This window comes from Malus sylvestris, chromosome 14, assembly GCF_916048215.2.
Source record: "Malus sylvestris chromosome 14, drMalSylv7.2, whole genome shotgun sequence".
Taxonomy (NCBI): Eukaryota; Viridiplantae; Streptophyta; class Magnoliopsida; order Rosales; family Rosaceae; genus Malus; species Malus sylvestris.
In genome coordinates this window covers 8,694,497-8,710,692 of record NC_062273.1, presented here as the reverse complement: position 1 = coordinate 8,710,692, position 16,196 = coordinate 8,694,497, and the positions used below count along the sequence as shown (strand labels likewise).

The 16,196-nt window shown below is 36.3% G+C and overlaps 1 protein-coding gene across 2 annotated transcripts; it reads right to left on the bottom strand.

Moving 5' to 3' along the window:
* Nucleotides 1-405: 405 nt before the first annotated feature.
* On the bottom strand, nucleotides 406-15,452 carry LOC126599659 (putative calcium-transporting ATPase 11, plasma membrane-type). Of its 2 annotated transcripts, none has more exons than XM_050266068.1 (7): nucleotides 15,156-15,452; nucleotides 11,417-11,471; nucleotides 9,358-11,315; nucleotides 9,112-9,270; nucleotides 8,550-8,721; nucleotides 8,154-8,452; nucleotides 406-960 (listed from the first exon to the last, which is right to left on the bottom strand). In XM_050266068.1, exons 1-7 carry the CDS (start codon nucleotides 15,324-15,326, stop codon nucleotides 655-657), a joined length of 3,120 nt encoding a protein of 1,039 aa, XP_050122025.1. In that variant the 5' UTR covers nucleotides 15,327-15,452; the 3' UTR covers nucleotides 406-654. The 2 variants fall into 2 exon arrangements, with proteins under 2 accessions (XP_050122025.1, XP_050122024.1); XM_050266067.1 differs by lacking the exon at nucleotides 406-960 and adding an exon at nucleotides 7,071-7,834 and having other exon boundaries at nucleotides 15,156-15,450.
* Between the last annotated feature and the right edge of the window lie 744 nt (nucleotides 15,453-16,196).

The following is a 16,196-nucleotide window of genomic DNA, read 5'->3' as shown; positions in this document are numbered from 1 at the left end:
TAAAGTCCAAAGAGATTCCGTTATACTTTTTTTTCTTTTTCGAAAAGGATATTCCGTTATTACATCAACAAAAGCATTTTTGAATAATAATTTAGGAAATGGTTCTGCACACCCTCGTTATTTGTGTCTCACACTTTTCTCTAAGTTATCCAATTTAAATGCTAGAAATCAACAAAGTGTGAAGGGAAGAAAAATGAGAGTGGGAGAATTAATTCCCTAACCTTTTCAATACACAAACCAATAATTTAAGTTTTGTAGAGAAAATACACACAATTTCAGTTTTTTTCTAGTGAAACTTCATAACTCCACTGCATCTGAAACAAATTTTGCCAATCAAAAAGTAGACAATCAGCAGCTAACGCAGTAAAATCGAACAGATTCACAAAATTATACCAACACAATCAATTCTCTTAGATGAACACAATTTCAATTTATAATCTTCACTGAAATACAAAATCACAACGCAAATGATATATATGCAGATATTACTGATGTATGTTTAAGAACAGCATAAATTTCTCTTTCTAACTAACTACACCGAGGTTCAATCAGATAACCGAAGACGCAACCTCAAGACGTTGTGCTAGCTTCAGCAGTACAAGTCGTCCACCTCAGGAAGTTCCAAGGAAAAAAGGGCGTTTGACACGGTCCTATTCAAAATATGCCCTCTGGAGGACCAGAAGGAAGTGCTTCATATCCGTCATGGCGCTTAATTGTCCCTTCGACAGGTATTAATTTGAGCACAACTGCAACAAGCATGCTAACTGATCCAAGTAAAATGCTGAGTAACCATAGTTGCCAGCTTAGTGGAACAGTACTAGCAAACTCTCCCAAGAACTCTACTATGATAACCTGGAAAGCCGCTGTGCAAACCATGACGCCTAGGAATATCCAGCTGTCAAACATTCCGCAAAATATGTTTATCTTCTCTATGTCACGACTGTTTATCTGATTAAACACCTGTTAGAACAAAAGAAAAGCAAGATCATACGTATGTGGGATTTGAGTATTTCTACTACAAGCTTTTGAGAAGCATTAGCTCGATCTCAGAAAAATGACACGAGGGGAAATAAGAAACACGGGCCTAATACCAACTGCTTAATTTTCTAACCACAATCTAAGCCGCATATAACACGGACCTAATAAAGAACTGACATTTTTACAATTTTGCATAACTTACCTCAGAATGGATGGATTGGTTGGAATTGGGATTTAAAACCCGAACGACAAAAAGATTAGTATGAGCTAATCACCAGTTAATGAAAAAACTTCATTAATGCCCGAATGGAGAAACCTGTATTGTAACAGATAAATTTGAGAAGTGAGTAGTAAATAATGCCAAAACGTTAAAACAATTGTACCTAAGGGTAATATAGGCAAACCAAAAATATAATAAATTCATAAAAAATAATTAAATCTGACATGGGATATATAAGCTGACACGCATACGAGTCAAATGATTATTTTTAATTTTTCATCTCACATGCAGTATTATTAAAAATGCTCTTTTTTTAGTCAACTGATAATACCACATGATCGTATTACAGTTGCAAATATGATTGTTGGGGATATTATTTTCTGCCTAAAACTTGCATGATGGTATTAATGTATTCCCTTGTTGAGAGGGATCCCCTTTTGAGAGTGGAAGGATCGCATGGCCACTCCGAAGTGTGGTATTGTTGGGGCTCATGCTTAGGACTGCCTAAGTTATAAATCTCTTTGACAAAAAATAAGGGTTTAAATCTCTATTTAAGATTATTAAGAGCATTTGGTTATCATAAGATCTTCTTCAATGCAAAATGCTTTGAAATGGACATTTTATAGTTTTAGTTGGCCGGAAGCAGGCCAATGGAAAGATTTAAAGAAGTATTTATTTTCGTTAGAAATGAAAATAAAAATGTAAATATACATCTACATCTTTTGAAGGTGTGGCCTGTGAGTTATAGAGAGAAGTAAATGAAATATCAAATTTACATTTCCTCCATTATAATAGTATTCACATCAAATCTTTCAGAAATGCAAAACGAGATGTAAATGTGGTTTTATAATCTCGAATGTGTATTTCTCCACTAGGGATGTCCTACAGTACATGCACATAATACTTTATTTGTCAATTTATTTGGTCATAGTTAAATAACTAAAGGGTGGTGTTATCCACACACTCAATTTTACCTCTCATAATCACTCTTAATTTTCGACCGTCGGAAAGAATGAATTGAAGAAGATCAATGAACAAAGTTTAACAAGAGGGTGTGAGAAGTAAAAAATTCAAGTGAATGTGAATAACACTACCCTAATTAAATAGTGCCAATTAATATTTTGTGGGGGTGATCCATAAATAGGTACCTAATAAGAAGGCCGCCTGTCCAATTGAATTGTATGTAGGTTGGTGAAGGATGGTGATGCATAATTGATAAGTCTGTCCCTAGCATTATGGTGTATTTTTCTCCACCTATAAGTAATAGTTCTTATGTTTTATGCTCAAGATCAATTTAAAAGAAGATAAAAATTGATGTGGAATTAGGATATGCTAAAGATATTTTTTTTTTGTTAGTATAATGATATATTTTATATTAAATAAAAGGGGAGTTCAGCTAAGCCACACAATGGGTAACCTAATCTAGTAACGACTTCATCATCCACGAAATTCGAGCTTAAGACCTTTCACTTACAAGTGAAAAGAAATACCACCAAACCATAGTACTGAGTGGCAATAAATAATGTTAGTAATAAAACTGTTTTTATGAATCCAACCTACAAAAGTCTTATGGTCTTGACCATCAATTAGTTAAATCCACTTCACATGAACGAGGATCTCGGGGATCCTTCAATCACATTCGTTCATCATACATCGTGCAGCTAGTTTTCGTTAGGTACTGTTTATATTTCATTTTAAATAAAAAAATTACAATGATTTTTGACCGCATGATATACGATGAACGGATGTGATTGAAGGATCACCGGGATACTCATTCACTTCACACAACGCCCTTGTGAAAAAATAGTTTTTATTTATTTATTTTTTTATAAAAATACATTTACATTAAAAGTGGGGAATAAGTCGATATTAAACTCGTCATTAACAAAATTCAAATCTCAAATATCTCACTTGTAAGTGAAGAAGAATATAACTAAATAAGCTATTTAAAATTTGAGCCATGTTTAAATAATGTCACCATAGGGGCTTTTTGTGTCCAATTTCATTTGGGCATATCCTGCAGTGGGCGTTGTCGAATTCATATAGCTGCATTGCCATGCTGTGATTAGGCTTGAAGGAATGTAGCACTAGTCTTCCCAACTTGATTCATAGCCCAAACTACTGATTAGACTCGGAATTTTTTTTTAAATGTCATACAAACTTTTGTAATTCTTTTCAATTTGTCATCTAAACTACAATTTTAAGTAATTTGTCATTTTATTTTTTCTAAATCATTAATTTGTCATCTCACTGTTACTTCATTAAGTTTTCCATTCAAAATAAGTTATGTGGCTTACACATTACTTATTTTCAAGGTTGTTTTGAACATTTCAATTCCCCTCCCCTTCAAGATTATTTCGGAAGGTGAAATTTGATTCAGACCCAAAAAAATTCTTTCTAAACCAAACTTATAAGTCTTTTACTTTGAAATCTTTATTTTATCCCACATACAAAATGGTTTTGGAAAGAAAAAGAAGAGAAAGAAATAGAAACCCAGCCAAAGTCACGTCTAACATCCACCCCTACCTTTCCATACAAAAAGACATCCTCATTTGGCAACTCGGATTGTAGTGACTATTTCCATCGGATAAGATAATTAGTCACCAAATAGTATTGACTAAATTAGTTAGATGTTTGGTACTCTACCGGATTAAAACATTGACTATTTAGTACTATGTTTGATATTGTACCGATCATCATACTGTAATTATAAAACTAATTTTAGATAGAAATTTGGGTGCCTCAACTTTCATTAATTTCACCCAAAACAAAAACTTTGTCATGATACTTCTAGATTTGCCTAGACCTTTACTTCTCACATAGAAAAGCCAAAAATTCTTCATCTTCCTCGCAGCACCTTTGCTTTTCACCCAGCCAAATCCAAACCCAACTCATCAACCTCCACTCCAATACAACCAAAAATTACAATTGCTCAATCTTTACCAAGAATTGAAACTCAAAACTCAAAGCAGATCTGAAAAGAGGAAATCCTTTTAGCCACATCTCTTGTCGGATTGTTGCTGATGGGTTCACAAGAACACCATGAATGGTAGATGATAAAGAACACAGTTAGAGAGATGAGGAAGAATGGGTTTGATTCATAGCCGACGTCGATGTGTGAAGAGTTTGAGAGAGTAGATCTCAGGATGGGAGAAGTTGAGGTTAGGCTGATGGAGAGAGATAGAGGATGGTACTCTCGCAGTCACCTGCGAGGTAAGGTGGGTAGCTGATTATTTGCGTTTCTGATGCACAGAAGACAAATTGGAGAAGGAAATAAAGATAACGAGAGACACGAAGGAAGGTAAAGAGAGCGTACCATTGGCCCGACTAATTATACCGAGCCCTTAGAATGGATAAATAAGCGGGTGTGAATTGGACTAAAAATATGAGACTAGATAAATTATACTAGTACTATTTAGTACATAATCACACCAAACACTCGGGAATGTATTACTTATCCTATCTGATCCTTTATACTGGCTGCCAAACGAGAACTGAATGTTCATCACCCCTTACCAACCACCCAGCCACGCCACTTGCACCTCCCCTACCACCCACAATCAAATACCCAAATCTCATGTTGGAGATATGCCCTGAAAGTCAATCTTTAGAAGAAACCTTTCAAGACAATGTCTATATGATTAGATAACTCTAATACAACAAAAGGGCAAAGTCACTCATTAGGAATACCTCAATAAAATGATATACGTCCAAAATAGTGAATCCATGGACAATGGATTGATGGAAAAAGTAATCTAATGATGTTAGACAGCAAAAACCTTTTTCACATAACCATAATGTCCAAAAGGTTCCAGGTCATAGAATTGTCAGAGGGATACTGATAATACATAGACCAGTACATACTATGTCCCCTTCAAATGGGAATGATGGAAAGTCTCAAGTCATTCATGTAGTAACACTAAGACAAGTATGTAAGTGCTCATTAAGGGAATGATTTCACTGAACACAATCAAACGAGAGTACTTGCATGGAGGTTTACTCACATGTCAAGCAAGTAACTCTACTGGTTGGAATAATGTAAGTAATCCTTTGACCTGAGACATCATAGTTGTCTTGGGGATACGTTGATGATCATTTGATAATGAGACGTGACCACATCTCATCTTAGATGTGTTCTATGCATTGTTGGGGTCAGTGATTTATTCTCAGAGGCATGTGAATGATCAAGAAGTAGTCTTCAAAGAAGAAGAAGAATTAAAAGTAAGCTTTAATTCACTGAATGATTGGATAAATACTAATCAATTGGATTGGTACCAATCACTTCATTGCCTCACTAATTAGAACCTAAATCGATTGTACACCAATACACTCTTGTGGTGAGACAACTAAAGGATGATTGAATTAATTAATTGGATTAATTAAGTGCTATGATTAATTAGAAAGTCTAAAGAAATCATAGAAGAGATGAAAGATCGTTTCGGGCTTAAAGAATAAAGTTCGGGTTCATTCGAGCCCATTGGATTTTTTATTCAAGCATAGGATGACTTGAAATGATAAAAAACCAAAATCCAAACCTACACTAAGGGGCCGGCCAAAGATGAGGAAAGAAGAGAGAGAAAGAGTCAATTAGTTGACTTCTTTTACCTTTATAAAGAGATGAAAAAGTTTCATTATGGCTTTTTTGTGTGTTCTTTTCAACAAGAGAAAAACAAGTCTCTCTCTCTCTTCACACATTCATAGCCGGCCACCAAGAGGGGATATAGCTAACCATCTCTTCTCCTTTTGGTTATTCCAACATCCATCTCACTACACTAGTGGATGTGGATCTTTAGAGGTCTTCTACTTTAGAGACTAGAGGAGAATCAAATGAGTTCCAAATCTATCAAGGTGAAGGAAACAAGGAGGGAGGTTAGACTCAAGGAGTTCCAAGAACAAAGAGTTTGGAGGTGGTCCATCCTTGGTCTAAAGTCTAGATCAAGAGGTATAAAACTCAACCTTCACTTTGTTCTTCAATATTTTGTTTGATGCAACCTATGCTTCTTGAAGGGGATTTGCATGACTATTACTTTGATAATATGTGATAATATGCTTCCATTGCTTATGTATATAAATTTAGAATTGTATATGCATGGTAGTCACTAGAAATCCCAATTAAATCTCATAATTTCCCTTCCATCGCATCCACCATAATATAGAAGCAATACTTCATCACCATAATGATAAATCAATTAAGAGATAACATCTAATTAAGCCAATTTGTTTAATCTGAACCATTAAAACTAGTTCAATGAGTATGTGTGCTGAATTCTAGTTCTTCATTCTTCATTTTCACAAAAATTCGACTAGTTTGTGATAAAACCAATTTGAGATTGAAACTCAACGAGTTTAAATCATTCAATAGGAATGACAAAAGGTTTAGGCAGTCGAGGATGTTTTCGTGGAGGGGTGGAGATGGGGTGATCGGGGGTACTTTCACTAATGGGATTTCTTTTGGCTTTTTCTTTCTAAACTCATTTAGTATATGGGGTAAAACAGGAATTTCAAAATAAAATCATAAGTTGAGTTTAGAAAGAGAAATGTTGAGTTCCAATAAAATTTTCCTATTGGAAATTTCAAAGTTATTTCAAACATTTCAACTCCCTCTTTTTATGGATTTGAATAACTGCATTGAATTTTTGAAGCTTTCAATTAGTTAAAATTTATGTTTGTGAGTCGAGCCTAATGTTATTTTTAGTAGTTGAGAATAAGTTTTTGAAATGAACCAGGCATGTTCTTTTTGTTGAGAAAGTAACACATAATTTCTGTTTTTCTAGTGAAACTTAACCGCATGTGAAACAACTGTTGCCTTGCCAATCTAAAGGTGTAATCAGCAGCTAACGCAGTGAAATAGAACAGATTCACAAAATTATAATTCTCTTAGATCAGCAATTTCAATTTATAACCTTCACTGAAATACCAAATCACAAGGCAAATGACATGCAGATACTGCTGATGTATGTTTAAGAACAGCATAAATCTCTCTTTCTAACCAACTATACCGAGGTTCAATCAGATAACCAAAGATTCTCAATACATGACTTTGAAGATTCATTTCAAGCATCACAATGTGCTTCAAATTACTCCGCGAGTGGGGAACTCGTATAAGGAAAGATGCTACCAATCTGCTGACTGAACCAACCCTTTCTCGCTTTTGGAAAACAAAAACAAAATACCAATCAGATCTGTTGAGTATTTCACCGAACCGTCTTAAGTTCTTCACCTTCAAAAATTGGCCTTTTGACCAACCCAAGACGTTGTGCTAGATTCAGCAGTACAAGTCATCAACCTCAGCAAGTTCCAAGGAAAAAAGGGCATTTCACACGGCCCTATTCATACTATGCCCTCCGGAGGACCAGAAGGAAGTGCTTCATATCCGTCATGGTGCTTAATTGTTCTTTCGACAGGTATTAATTTGAGCACAACTGCAACAAGCATGCTAACAGATCCAAGTAAAACGCTGAGTACCCATAGTTGCCAGCTTAGTGGTACAGTGCTAGCAAAATCTCCCAAGAACTCTACTATGATAGCCTGGAAGACCACCGTGCAAACCATGACGCCTAGGAATATCCAGCTATCAAACATTCCACGGAATATGTTTATCCTCTCTATGTCACGACTGTTTATCTGATTAAACACCTGTTAGAACAAAAGAAAAGCAAGATCATACATATGTGGGATTTGAGTATTTCTACTACAAGCTTTTGAGAAGCATTAGTTCGACCTCAGAAAACAAACACAACGGGAAATAACAAACACAGGCCCGATACCATCTGCTTAATTTCCTAACCACAATATAACTAACATTGACACCAAAATTTTGTGTGTGTGTGCGTGTGTGTATTAATTAGGAATAATAAAATCAAAACTAGAAGTTATATGCCGGTAAGTATTAAACGTAACCAAGTGGAAGATGCACGGAGAAAACTAGGGTACTGGTCAAACCAGTAAAATGTACCTGGCAAAACACAAATGCGTTGAATATCACAGTGTTAAGAACCTCAGTTGCATCTGAACCAGTAAGTCCTAGTAGCTTCTTCCCAGAGAAATCGAGAACTCCAAGGACAGCCAGTTGATAGACACTCTGACCAATGATATTCCTCCACATAGCCTTGGTGATGAAGCTTGTACCCCTCCCAACTGGGGGCCTTTTCATAAGTCCATCATTTGGAGGCTCTGTTGCCAGTGCCAAAGCACCAAGAGTGTCCATAATCATGTTCACCCAAAGCAGTTGCACTGCTGTAAGGGGAGTAGATCCTGAAAGAGATGTGAAATTTGTCATTATTTCATGTCAGTTCACCTCCAAACAAATATAACGGAATTTCATATAAGAAAAATCTGCTGCACAACAAACCTGAGACACATGCAGAAACAAAATTGATTATTAGAGCAACAACGTTAACAGTTAACTGGAACTGCACAAACTTCTGAATGTTTATGTATACTGAACGTCCCCATCTGGCCACATTTACTATAGTTTTAAAATTGTCATCCAATATGATGACATCGGCACTTTCTTTGGCAACCTGCAACATATCCATGAATAATTTAGAATTGAAAACATTCAATTATCAAGCAATGTGACAGAATATAAATTCTAAAGCTCAAAAGATGCAAAATGACACAAAATGGAAGTTAATATTATGCACTTCTAGTATTCAGTAAAACCCCATTAATATTTAGTGAAAACGATACAGTAACAGGTAAAATAAGAGCATTTTTCGAAAGATGGGAGATTTTTAATTATTAGTAGCTCACGCACCCACAATAACTATCAGTATATTTAGTCCAGACTAAGCTCTCTGAACTACATGTAAATGGATGTGGAAATGATAAGAGGTAACATAAAAAGAAATAATTAGAAGCAAAACAACACAGAATTGAAGAAAAAAAATCTCATGTGGCAGAATACAAACCTCTGTTCCTGCTATGCCCATAGCAAGTCCAATGTCTGACTCTTTCAAAGCAGGAGCATCATTAGTCCCATCACCAGTCACTGCAACTACCTCACCAAATTCATCCCTCAAAGTTTTTACCAATGTGTGCTTATCCAAAGGTAAAGACCGGGCCATTACCTGTATCCACACGGAACATTTAGAAAATTTGAAGCATCCTTGGATATATATTGAGAGTCAAAATTTTCAATGCAATTGTTTACTAACCTGAATCTTCGGTATCACAGTTTTCATCTGCTGAAGAGACATGCTACGAAACGCAGGTCCTTCTATGGCTATACCACCCTCTGTGAGTATGCCACATTCTTTAGCAATGGCTTTAGCTGTATTTATATTATCACCAGTTACCATACGTACAGTGATTCCAGCAGCTAAACAAGTCTCAACTGCCTCCTTGACCCCCGGGCGCACAGGATCCTTAATACCGACTACTGCTACCAATGTATAGCCGTCATCTGGGATGCCACTTTCGATGGAAGAGTCATCTATATCCTTGAAAGCTAAGCAGAGAGTTCTCAAAGCTTCACAGGCAAAAGTATTTATGACATTCGTGATATTCTTTACCATTTCTTCGGAGAGATGAACAGACTCTCCATTAGAGTCAATGTACTTGTTACATATTCCCAGTACTAGTTCTGATGCACCTTTGCAAAACGCTCGTTTTCCACCATGAGGATGAGCCACAAGAACAGACATTTTCTTCCTGACAGAATTAAAAGGTTCAATCTTAAGAATCCTTACCTCTCTGCGCAGGGCATCAAAATCGCCACCTAAAAGTAAACCAAACTCTAGCAATGCTGACTCCGTTGGTGTTCCCAAAATAGAGGTCTTTCCATCATCCTTAATAACCTCAGAACTTGTATTTTGAAATATAACCTGCAAAAGGATGCTTGATGCTCCAGATATTTCTGATGTCAATGTTTCTTTACTGTCATTTTCTTTAACATCTACAGATTTTTCACATATCCATACTTTGGTAACTACCATATGATTTGTAGTTAATGTTCCTGTTTTATCTGTGCAAATACAACCAGCAGAACCCATTGTCTCACATGCTGAGAGATGCCTTACAAGTGCCCTATCATTCATCAATTTTTTCATTGCAAAAGCAAGACTCAGCGTCACTGCCAATGGTAATCCTTCGGGAACTGCAACAACAATTATAGTTACCGCAATAGCAAAGTAGTTCAAAAGTGTTACGGCGTCAGTTGAAGACCAATCAGTGATCTCGTTGTTAAGTCCTTTCGTCACCAAAAATCTTACCGTCAATACCAAAAATGTCAACACTGCAAAAGTCAAACCAATTTTACCAATAATTGTAGCAACACCATTAAGCTTCACCTGCAGTGGGGTCTCATCTTCTCCTCCTTCGCTCAGTGTTTCCATCAATTTTCCCCATTCAGTCCTCATACCAACTGCAGTCACTAGCATTTTACCTGATCCATCCTGCACTGTAGTTCCGGAAAGAAGAAAAGGCTTCTCTTCATATATATTCACCGGCTCACTCTCACCTGACAAGCTTGACTCATCAATCAGCAAACTGTACCCTGATATGAAAAGTCCATCAGCTGGAACTACATCCCCAACCGACAAATGCACAATATCTCCAACAACCAAGTCGTGAATGGAAACTTTTTGTCTTTTTCCATCCCTAGTGACCTGAACAGAAATCTTTTTCTTCTCCCTGTCCAAATCCTTGAATTGCAAAGACTGCTTGTAGTCACTAATGGCGGTAACTGTAACCACTAAAATTATACTAATTAAAATTCCCAGACCATCGTACGTGCCTTTGGGCCAGCCTTCAGTGGCAATTCCAACTCCAATTGAAACCACAGCACAGACCATAAGGATCATTAATGTTAAGTCCTGTAGTGCTTCCCATACAAACACCAAAAAAGTTCGAGGAGGTTTCTCCTTGTAACGGTTTAAGCCATAAACATTTTGCCTGATTGCTATATTACTATCTTTGACACCTTCATCTACCGAGACAGAGACTTTCCTTAAAATCCCATGAATTCCACCATGGCTTTTCAAGGCCTTAATATCATGGGCACGTGTAATAGATGCAAGTTCATCTGGGTGAATGCTGAAACCTGCCATTCTGGCATCTTCTGACAGCTTGAATTCATGCAGACCTGGCTTTGCATCAGCTCCACGATCAACAGCTTCACAACATCACAAAACAAAGAGACAAAGAGTATTCAATACAAGAGATCAGCACACACACAATCAATTTTCACTTGACCTCTAAATTTAAGGATGATACCATCAATGAACTGCAGTGCTGCTTTTTGAACATAAAGAGCAACTCGAATCTTTTCCTGGTAAATCAAATTAGAACAAAAAAGTCAAAAAAAGTAATGATGATCATGTCATTCAGAGCTATATTTGTAGGAACAATTAAAAGACCAAAAACTTCAACGGACAAGAATAGTAACCGGCGGCTGTATACCTACATAGATATATAAATTAGTAATCTTCAAAAATACATAGCTTATAACTACATGTGTGTGTCTGCAGTTCTACACACATTATATGCAGTTATTTCTCTCATATGGTCCTTAAATAAAATCGTCAACGAAGTCACACTAGCAGTTGTTAAATCATATATGGCTACTCTCAATGCAACTCAGCTGTCTATACATGAGAAACATAACCTCCTTTAAGGAACTTATGAGAAATTTTTTGTATACTGGGTAATAAAACTTGTTGTCAGGTCTGCGAACACAAACATTGACAGAAGTATGAAAAAAAAATTGATATCACCAAATGGAGATCAACTGTTGAGAACTAGAACAAAACTAAGTTAATATAATTTTAAACCAAACCAAGCAATACATTGTAAATAAGTAAATCTGTTTGCCTTGCTACTAACAAATCAATCAGAAATGATCTGTTCTTCTACAAGGATTCATACAATACGTATTAGAAATGAAAAAAAAATTGAACATTTCTTTCTACATTGTAGTGAGAAGAATGTCATGTCAAAATAATCCATGTTGGCAGGTCGCATTACATACAAGTTTCGTGTCAAGTAATAGTCAACCGTAATATGTTAATTTCATGTTGGTTTCAAGTATTGTTTTTTTAACATGTAGATGCCGACAATCTATTATTCAGTACTAAAACTACCAAAGCAGTGTCTGCAGCGTGTTTGTGTGAAACCCGTTATCTTCCTGAAATTTGAACAAAATAATAGTTGAGCATGACCCAACACTTGCAACCCGTTTTACGGTTATAATTACACACGACCTTAATGTGAAAACAATTACTTTTAGGAATTTAATATGAAGGACAGCACGTGACATCAGAAGAAAAAGTATAACTGTCCCATTCAAAATTAACACAATTAGTCATAACAAGTACATACAATTTCTATTGACTAAAAAAAAAAGTACATAAAATTGGAAATATACATGGTATGCATGTGATTCCTCACTACAGAAAGAGAAAATGTTTGGGAGCTCTAAAATTAAATACCTTTTAATTATGACTTCTCACTGTTCTAAAAATCCCCACCTAGCGCCGTCTAGGCGCTAGGCGGTTGGCCACCGTCCCGATTAATGCCTAGGCGTTTGAAAATCAAGAAAGGGCACCTAGACCTGCTGAGGCGCCCGCCTAGACTGTCTAGGTTGCGACTCGCTTAGATAGAAAATAGATAACTTTCCTTTTGCATTTTATTGTTTCCAATAAATTGTAAGAAACTTATTAAACACTTAAACAAAGACACATTATATGTTTGCTCCGCATGTTTTCATTATGTTCCAATACTTCATAATATATACGTCATTCTATTTTCTAGTTTATAATGAAATTATATATATTTTAAGTATAAACAAACACTTATTTACACAAAATACAATAAAAAAATGTCGTACCCAGTGCACAAGGCTCCCGCTTTACGCAGGGTCTGGGAGAGGTGAATGTCAGCTAGCCTTACCCCCATTTATGGAGAGGCTACTCCCAATTACACAAAATACAATAAAAATGTCGTACCCAGTGCACAAGGCTCCCGCTTTACGCAGGGTCTGGGAGATGTTTAGTTATCAATCGAAATGTCAAAGAATGAACTAATATAATTGCTACTAAAACTCAATGTTACAACGACATTGAGTGAGACCAATGTCAAGTTTTAGAGGCCGGTGTTATAAATAAGCCTTTTAATCTTGCGATATTCTAAATCATTATAGTCTATCAAGAGAAAAATTGAAACTCGAATATAAGGCAACGGCCCATTCTACCTTGGCCAACTAACAAACCCACATTTGGAATGTCTTGTACTTTTTATTAAACGGTAGATTTGTTAGATTAGATATTATATTAAGAAGTCGATGGAGTTCAACTCACATCGTGATGCAAGAGAGATTTTTCAATGTAACCGGAACACAGGATAGTACATCATGTGTCACTATATAAATGGTGGGATATGTATGCTAAAAACTTAATAACTTAAAACATACAATTTTTCACCACTTATATAAAAACACGTAGCGTACCATCCGTGTTCTAGTCACAATGAAAAATTTATTGCACGTTTACACTCAATAACAAAATGAATTAACATAGCAATTATTATATAATAATTAGAAGATGACCAAGTACACGTCATCCGACAAAAACAAATCTTATCGTAATATATAGGGTGTCCAAGTGGGTGAATAGCATCAAAAAATAAATAAATGGGAAGTGTTCTGTCACTACGTAATTTGAGGGGTAGGAAAATGAGCCCGTGATGATACCCCACTTTCTAAGGATAAAAAATGGACAGAGAGAAAGCCAATCTTATTCGATAGCTACCACCAACTATTTCCACGGTCAACAACCATTGTTGTTGCCCCTACCCTTAAGTCATCTTTTTAATTGAAGTACATTTAGTTCCTCACGAAAGTTCCCAGAAATTTCCTGCGTTGCCGTTATTGGAAGATGGACTCAGAAAGTCGCTTTATTATATCTACCAGCAATCGAGTGCGTCTTCTCTTTTGTTCTATAATAATTTTCATTTAACCAAAAAGGAAAACGAAACTAATGAACGAGAAAAATCCATGCAACACCCACCAAATGGACCAAAATGAAAAGAATCTGTCAACGGATAATGGAATCGAATGAGACCAAACGGCCTAGCAAAATACCAGCATCACCAATAAAGTTAGCCTCCCCTTCTGTTTCTCAAAAGAAATTTTTTCTTCAACGATGGTAGGTTTCTGAAGTTCGAAAACTTTGAATGCAGGCTGATCTGTTTCTCCATTTTTGTTTTTTAACAAACGATATTGTCTACAATAAGGAGAGGGGCATTGGTTAGCCTTACAATGAGTTAGCAATAATGTGGTTCAATACCGAACTTTCTTAGGGGTAATCCAAATATCTTGACTGTTACATATTTGTTTAAAAATACAAAAATTAAGAACTAATAGTTAAAACAGCCGGAGTCCTAGATACTCCGGAGCATCCAAGAACTTTTGCCACACTCAGACGAATGTGGGCCCCACCAGGCGTGGCGGGGAAATACCAATAGGGATGGGTTCGCAAAACGGAAGGGGATCAAAACATCACTCTTGGACTAATGCATGTGGGACCACCTACGCTTAGCGCATTGTGAGCCGGAGCTTTCTATTGTCACAAATTTGTTCAAGCATGTGATGCCAACAAGGCCAAAAGAAATCCATAGCTCCCCAACCTATTTGGGAGCCGAGAAAATCAAAGAAATTAAGAAACTCCGAGTCCTCCAAATGCTATCCTAAATCTCAGCCGTTCGGTTCACCATGACGATTTAATTCAGAAACTACGTGTTTAAGACTAACGATCGGTCAAAATTAGCAAATCAAACAGGAATAATAATATCAGGCAAAAGCAAAATGCAGAAAATCGTTTCAGTTTCTTTCGTTTTCCGACCATATTTTCTCGGCAACCAAACAACCAGGCTACCAAACAGATCTTCAAAACGCTTCGTTTTCAATTTTTCGTTTCGTAAAAGAGAAGAGTAAAAAAATACTTAGAGAGGGAGAGACCTGGATTTGAAGCTTCTTCTTCTCGGCTTCAGATCGTTTGGCGAGATCGGCGACGAATCGGAACCTTCTGCGAGGGTTTTTGACGAGCGCGACGGCGTTTCTCCATCTCCTTATAGTCTCCTCCGACGGATTCTTGTTCTCCACCTCGAAGTCCTTCAAGTACTTCTCCATTTCCACACTTTCTCTCACTTATTTCTCACAGCATTTAGAGAGAGGGAGAGGGAGGCGACGACTTAGAGAGAGAAAGGGAGAGAACGAGAGAGTGGAAGCCAGAGGCGTGGCCAAAGGCGTGGAAGTCGCTGCCCTTTTTAAGCCTCAATAGTAAAAATTGGAAAATAACACATATTTACATCGAATTTAAACTTGAGAATTGAAGGTCTCAAATTTCAAGTTTTTTTTTTTTCATGCGAAAATTTTAAATTTCTAAGTTTATGAATTGAAACAAGGGAATTGATGTATGTCAATTATAAATTCTGACTTTTAGCCAAATTCCAAGATTATTTCGCTTATCTAAACATAGTGTAAGAGAGAGAGAAATCTTTGTTCTCCAAGTAATACATTTACAACTATGAAACTTTTTAAAAGATATTGTAGAATCTTACACATAATTTATTGAGTATTTACACACTCAAATAAAAATATTGTAGTCCTAATTTTTATAATTAAATATCAGAGCGTTAATATTTCTAGTCAATTACATATTACCGTTTGAAAAAATATTAAAACTTGTAAATATCACCGTTATCAATAAACTTATTTCCTAACTTACAGCATCTCCACATCATTGTGAAATCCTAAGTATATGGACGAAGCGCTTCCAACAAATAGAAAGGAGCTTCCATGAATTTAAGCATTTCATCAAATTTAGGGAAATGCATGAGGTTTGGACTACTTTAAAGTGCTGATTGGAAATTTAAAAAAGAGAGACATCTAGTCTCTAACTAATTCATGTCCGTATAGCGGATGCACTATAGGACCAAGATGGTACCAGGCCCACTTGGAGCCCATGAAATAAGCATGTAAATGTCTTTGGGATGCTCC